Source organism: Miscanthus floridulus, chromosome 3 (genome assembly GCF_019320115.1).
Source record: "Miscanthus floridulus cultivar M001 chromosome 3, ASM1932011v1, whole genome shotgun sequence".
NCBI lineage: Eukaryota > Viridiplantae > Streptophyta > Magnoliopsida > Poales > Poaceae > Miscanthus > Miscanthus floridulus.
In genome coordinates, this window is record NC_089582.1 from 28,687,802 (window position 1) to 28,694,873 (window position 7,072).

Consider the following 7,072-nt stretch of genomic DNA (forward strand, 5'->3'; position numbering starts at 1 on the left):
CCAAGTGTATCACCTTGTGCACATGTGTTAGCATATTTTCACAAACATTTTCAAGGGTGTTAGCACTCCACTAGATCCTAAATGCATATGCAATGAGTTAAAGCATCTAGTGGCACTTTGATAACCGCATTCCAATACGAGTTTCACCCCTCTTAATAGTACGACTATCGATCCTAAATGTGATCACACTTGCTAAGTGCCTCGATCACCAAAACAAAATGGCTCCTACCATTTATACCTTTGCCTTGAGCCTTTTGTTTTTCTCTTTCTTCTTTTCAAGTCCAATCACTTGATCATCACCATGGCATCGCCATCATCATGTCATGATCTTCATTTGCTTCACCACTTGGAATGTGCTACCTATCTCATGATCACTTGATAAACTAGGTTAGCACTTAGGGTTTCATCAATTCACCAAAACCAAACTAGAGCTTTCATCTTGGGGTGCCATGGTCGAGGTCGGAGGGCAACACTGCTTCAGCTCCGTAGGTCAGGAAGAAAGGGGTGAACCCTATGGATTGGTTTGGGGTCGTTCTCAGGATCTAGAGGATCGCTGGGACCTCTACAACCCAATGCCCAGAATACTTTTTGAGTTGGTCGAAGATGCAGGGCTTGAGTCCTTGGAGGACCATGCCATTGGCTTGCTTGACCTGACCGTTAGTACGTGGATGTCCGACCGAGGCCCAATCGATCCTGATACCGTATCTATCACAGAAGTCTAGGAACTTCTTCTCGATGAAGTTTGTTCCATGGTCAGTGATGATACAGTTTGGAACACCAAACCAATGGATGATGTCAAGGAAGAACTTGACCGCCTCTTCCGAGCAGATATTGGTGCTGGGCTTCGCCTCTATCCACTTGGTGAACTTGTCCACCATTATGAGTAGGTGAGTGAAGCCGCCCAAGGCTTTTTTGAGAGGTCCCACCATGTCGAGGCCCCAGACCATGAATGGCCAGGTGATAGGGATGGTCTGAAGCTCCTGCGTTGGTAGATGAGTTTGCTGAGCGTAGAACTGGCATCCTTTGTATCTATGGACAGCCTCCTCTGCATCTCGGAGTGTAATGGGCCAGTAGAAACCTTGGCGAAAGGTTTTCCTGACCAGCGACCTCGGGGCCACATGATGTTCGTATATTCTGGCATGGATCTCGAGGAGGAGCTGTTTCCCTTGGTCAGTCGAGATGCACGTCATGAGTACTCCTGATAGACTCCGTTTGTAAAGTTCATCACCGATGGCGATGAACGTCTTGGCACAGCGAGCGATTTGTCGTGCTTCAGTCCTTTCTAGTGGGAAAACCTCCTCGAGGAGGTAGGTGGGCAGTGGTGCTCTCCAGTCGACCAGATCGAGTGCCACTATGGCGACGTCGGCGGGCGATGTTGCCATGAAGGTGCCAAGGTTGGAGCCCCCAAGCTCTTGGTCGGGGTCGGGGTACATCGGGAGGTCAGTTCCCCCGAGTGCCAGATTAGTGTTGGAGTGCGTCTAGATTGGATCCTCCAGAACATGGGTAGACGGCTCATGGAGATCGTTGATGAAGACCCCATCTGGAGACAGAGCCCGCCTGGCTACCAATTTCGCGTGGAAATCGGCGGCATCGTTGTCCTTTTGGGGGACATGATGCAGTTTGATCCCTCAGAACTTGTCCTCGAGCTTGCGCACCTCCTGGCAGTATATCACCATGAGAGGGCTCTTGTAGGAGGACTCCTTCATGACTTGGTCGACGACCAACTCTGAGTCGCCACGGACATACAGCTCGACGGCGATGCGCAGTCCATTGATGAGGGCCTCGTACTCTGTGGCATTGTTCGAGGCTAAAAAATGGAGACGGATCACGTAGCAGAGCCTGCTCCCATCCAGGGAGATCAGAACCACTCCAGCCCCCGATCCGGGCACCATGACCGACCGTCGAAGTACATCATCCAGTACTCGTGGGTGATGTCTGGGTAGGGAGCTGAACTTCCATCCATTTGGCGATGAAGTCGACGAGAGCCCGAGACTAAATAGCAGTGCGAGGGATATACCTGATGTCGTGGCCCATGAGCTCGAGAGCCCATTTGGAGATCTGTCCTGCAGCGTCGCGATTGCGAACGATGTCTCCCAGCGGGTACGAAGTGACGACCATGACTTCATGGTCAATGGAGTAGTGTAGGAGCTTCCAGATCGCCATCAGCATGGCGTATAGAAGTTTCTGAACCTGGGGATAGCGAACCTTAGCGCCGGTGAGTACCTCACCGACAAAGTACACCAGTCGTTGGACCTTCATGGGGTGTCCCAGCTCCTCCCTCTCGACAACGAGTGCGGCGCTCACAATGTGGTTACTTGCCGTGATGTAGAGGAGGAGGGATTCTCCCCGTTAGGGAGCGACGAGGATTGGGGCCGACGTCAATGATGCTTTGAGGCTTTTCCAAAGCCTGCTGTGCCTCCTCTATCCAGACGAATGCATCTATTTTCTTGAGAAGTTTGTAGAGAGGCATCCCCTGTTTGCCTAGTCGGGAGATGAACTAGCTTAGGGCGGCCAAACAGCCGGTGAGCCTCTATACGCCCTTAACGTTGCGTATAGGGCCCATGTTGGAGATGGCCATGATTTTTTCGGGGTTGGCTTCGATGCCACGCTCGGACACGATGTATCCAAGCAGCTTCCCCTTTGGAACCCAAAAAACATATTTTTTGGGATTTAACTTAACGCAGAACCGTCGGAGGTTCATGAATGTGACGGCCAAGTTTGCGATCAGGTAACTAGCTTGAGCCATTTTTACCACTATGTCATCAACATAGATGGCGATTGTTGGTTTTGGCCGCTCAACTTGGTCAGGTAGGTTGGGCGGTTGATTTGGTCGGCGAAGCATCGCTGCATGCACCGTTGATAGGTAGGGCCAGCGTTCTTCAGATCAAAAGGCATGGTTACATAGCAGTATGAACCATATGGGGTGATGAATGAAGTCGCGACCCGGTCGAACTCTTTCATCGTGATCTAGTGATAGCCTGAGTAGGCATCCAGAAAGGAGAGGATTTCGCATCATGTGGTGGAGTCGACTATCTGGTCTATGCGTGGCAAAGGAAAATGATCCTTTGGACACGCCTTGTTAAGGCCAGTGTAATCAACACACATTCTCCATTTCCCATTCTTCTTTTTCACAAGAACAGGATTAGCTAGCCAGTCGAAGTGGTATAACTCTTTGATGAATCCAGCTGCCAGAAGTTTGGTGATCTCCTCGTCTATAGCCCTGTGCCGCTCATCGTCAAAGCAACACAGGCGTTGCTTGGCAGGCTTTGAGCCTGGGATGAGGCGTAATGTGTGCTCGATGACCTCCCTTGGTATGCCCGGCATGTCAGAAGGTTTCCACGCAAAGACAACACGATTGGTGCGTAGGAAGTCGGTGAGTTCGCTTTCCTATTTAGCCGGGAGCTTGGTCCCGATCCACACCGTCTTGGTCGGGTCGGTGGGATCGATACCCACTGCCTTGGTTTCCTCAGTTGGATGGAAGGCGCTTGAAGGGGTTGGCTCGTTGCAGTCAGGGACTGCCAGAGTCGCTGAATTCCTGAGCTCCGGAAGCTCGGCGGAGTTGATGACAGCAGTGGTGAGCTTGTAATGCTCGCGGTCGAACATGTAGGCATGCGAAAAGGTGCTACCCACAATGATGACACCGTTTAGTCCTGGCATCTTCAGCTTGAGGTAGGTGTAGTTAGGGATCTCCATGAACCTAGCGTAGCATGGCCGCCCCAAGATGGCATGGTAGGACCCTGGGAAGCCCACTACCTCGAAGGTCAGGACCTCCGAGCGGAAGTTGGCTCGGTCACCAAACGTGACGGGCAAGTCGATCTACCTGAGTGGGTATGCCTGCGTCCCTAGGATTATGCCGTGGAAGGGAGAGCTCACTGGGCGGAGCTCCGATAGGGGGATGCGCAAGGCATCGAGGGTGTCGACATAGAGAATGTTGAGGCCGTTGCCTCTGTCCATCAGCACCTTGGTGAGGCGCTTCTTGCGCACGATGGGGTCGACGACAAGCGGGTAGCGACCCGATCGAGTGACGTGGGAAGGATGGTCTCTCTGATCAAAAGTGACCGAGGAGTTCGACCAGCTAAGGAAAGAGGGAATGGTGGACTCTATGGCACATGCCTCTCTGTAGTGTACCTTGTGCTAGCGCTTAGAGTGGATGGCGTCGGATCCCCCAAAGATCATGAGGCATTCCTCGGGGTCGGGGAAGCCGTCATCATGCTTGCCTGCCATGCCTTCTTTCTTGGCCGCCGCCTCCTTGCCTTTCCCTTCCATTGGCTTGCCGGCCTACCATAGAAAGCACTTGAAAAGCTCGCAGTCCTTGTAGAGGTGCTTGAAAGGGTAGGCGTGGTTGGTGCATGGACTCTACATAAGCTTGTCGAAGTGGTCGGGCTAGCCCTGCTAGGGCTGCATGCCCGCACGATCGGTCGCGGCGACTAAGGCTGGGTTGGTCGATCAACGCCGATCCTTCTTGTTCTTCTTGCCCCTTTGTGTGGAGGGGCCTTCGCCTTGGTCCTCGCACTTGGCCTTACCCCTGTCCTGACCACCGCTGAAGACCGTCCCGACCACCTCCTCGCCGGAGGCGTGGTTCATGGTGATGTCAAGCAGGTCGCGGGTGGTCTAGGGCTTCACACAGATGAGCTTGTGGATCAAGGACTCGCAGGTTGTCCCAGAGAGGAACGCGCTGACGACGTTCATGTCGACGACATCAGAAAGGGAGTTGCACCGCTTTGAGAACCTACGGATGTAATCCCATTGGGACTCATTGGGCTCCTGCTGGCAGCTCTTGAGGTCCAAGGAATTCCCAGGATGGACATATGTCCCCTGGAAATTGCTGATGAAGACCCTCTTAAGATCCGCCCAGTCGTGGATGCTGTCGGGCGAAAGGAATTCGAGCCACGCTTGAACATGTTCCCCCACGTAGATGGGGAGATACTGGATGATGAGGTGGTCATCATCCACTCCTCTGGCTCAGTAGGCGAGCCTGACGTCTTCGAGCCATAAACCAGGGTTGGTCTCCCCGGTGTATCTGGCGATGTTGGTGGGTGGTCGGAAATGCTGTGGGCACGGTGCTCTCTGGATGTGACGACCAAAAGCCCATGGCCCCGGGCCGTCCGGGCTAGGGCTCCAGTCATTCAGTCAGCCGCCATGCCCGGGGTGCATGTCCCCGCATCCCTCGATGGTCAGGGCAAGGCCCATCCCGCCTGCTCTAACCGCCATTCGATGGACGCTATCATCGTGCCAGGCATGGCGTCAATTTGATGACGCTGCGAGCGTCACAGTTCGGCCTAAGCCATTCGCGCATAGGGGGTCAGTGTGGAGCGGGCACCGGGTCGGGCTACGGTGCAGCCGCGGCTTCCTACCCCACGCCCGGCAACTGTAGTGGCGAATGGATGGAGCAATTCGATTGGTGTGGCCCTAGTCCCCTGGTGGGGTAAGTGGTCGCAAGCCGGTGTCGCGACATGGAGCTCTCCGCCTGTTGAACAGTGGCGGTCTCCACCAACGCCCGGAGGTTCCGGTGGATTGCCTGATCCTGGGGGTCGGCAGGCTTTGGGAGGCCACGTAGAAGCATCGCCGCAGCAACGATGTTCTGGCCAGCCCGAGCAAACTGAGGGGGATCGTTCCCTCCATCCAGGATGTTATGCTGAACCTGACGGGCGCGGCCCCGAGCGCCGCTCGCCGGGTGACATGCATGTGGCGTAGCATGCTACGCCGAGCGCGCCAGCGTAGGTGGCGGCTGACTCTGCCACCTTTGTCGTAACTCTTAGCCGTGCTCCTACACACGAATGAGGGCCTTCGCACGTGGGCCCAGAGGGTGTGAGTCTATAGAGACTCCGCTATCACCGGTGGCTGTCCCGGGGCGTCCGCCATAGCGCACTCCCAGGACAGAGGGTGGTCAGGTGCCACGACGTCGCCGATGCTGAAGCCATCGCTTTTGACTTTGTCATCGACGAGGTCATGAAAGGAGGCGGGAGCGTAGCCCGCCATCCCCACGAACTCGGATGCGAGAGGGGGCGGCATCATCATCCTTTGGATCCTTGGGGGACACGAAGCCGTAGGGGAACCGGTCGCATGACGGTCGCGGTGGGGACAACGGGGTTTGTTGTGGTCTAGCACTCAATGACACAGGATTTATATTGGTTCAAGAAACGCACCCTATGTCCAGTTTCAGTCGGTCGGTGACTTTATTCCTGAGCCCAGGTGCTCGAAGTTTGCTGTGGGGTTACAAACGAGTAGGAATGAGAAGGGGGTGTTAAAGGCCCAGTCGGTCTCTGAACTGAATGGAAGACAGTGAAGGGTGCTCTAACGTGCGCTAAGTATTGGGGCGTATGCTCCGCGTAGCTTTGGAGTTCTAAAGCTATTGAGCTATTCGAGTTCTCAGGTCCTTCAGTGCTCGAATCGTCTTGCTTCTCTTTTCGGAGGAGAGCCAAAGAGTTTTTTTAGAGAGAGCCCATCCCCTTTTATAGTCGAAGGGGATGGCCTTACAAATCAGAGAAAGTGAGAATGAATACGTGTGCTACCTAGTCTTATTGCCCATGCTGTCGGGTACGAGACGGTCGTCGACGCCCACAATACTGTTTATGTTCGGACATGTCTGGCAGGCTCTACCGTGTTCGCCTGGTACGGCAAACGTCGGCGCCTACAATACTGTTTGTGCTCTAACACGTCTGGAAGGTTGCATAGTGCCCGTCTAGCATGGCCTGGCGGCACCGTCCTGCAGGTGCGCAGGGCATGGCAGAGTACGGTCCTCGGTATTGCGGTTGACTTGAGCGCCTCACCTTATCTGCTCTGCCTGATCCCTAGGCCTTCACCGAGCGGGCGTCCCGGGTCGGTCGTTCCCAGTCGGCCCCGACCGTGTCGGTCGGGGAAGAGCCATGAGCAGAGGTCCGGCGTATCCCCGGTCGAAAAAGGAGGTCGGAGTCGGACTATGGTCCCACTTTGGGCAGGCCTTCCGGTCGGGGACCGGATCGTTGTCCTGGCCTGTCATTATCTATCTGGGCCGGCCCAGGAGGCGAGCGTTGTCGCTATGTCGTCTACTGGGCCGAGTTTTTGCAGGAAATCAAGTCCATTGGGGACCCCG

At 54.8% G+C, this 7,072-nt stretch overlaps 1 protein-coding gene across 1 annotated transcript; it reads right to left on the reverse strand.

The window, feature by feature from the left end:
- Window positions 1–3,387: 3,387 nt before the first annotated feature.
- Window positions 3,388–3,693, reverse strand: LOC136543398 (uncharacterized). Its single transcript, XM_066535859.1, has one exon. It carries the CDS (start codon window positions 3,691–3,693, stop codon window positions 3,388–3,390), a length of 306 nt encoding a protein of 101 aa, XP_066391956.1.
- Between the last annotated feature and the right edge of the window lie 3,379 nt (window positions 3,694–7,072).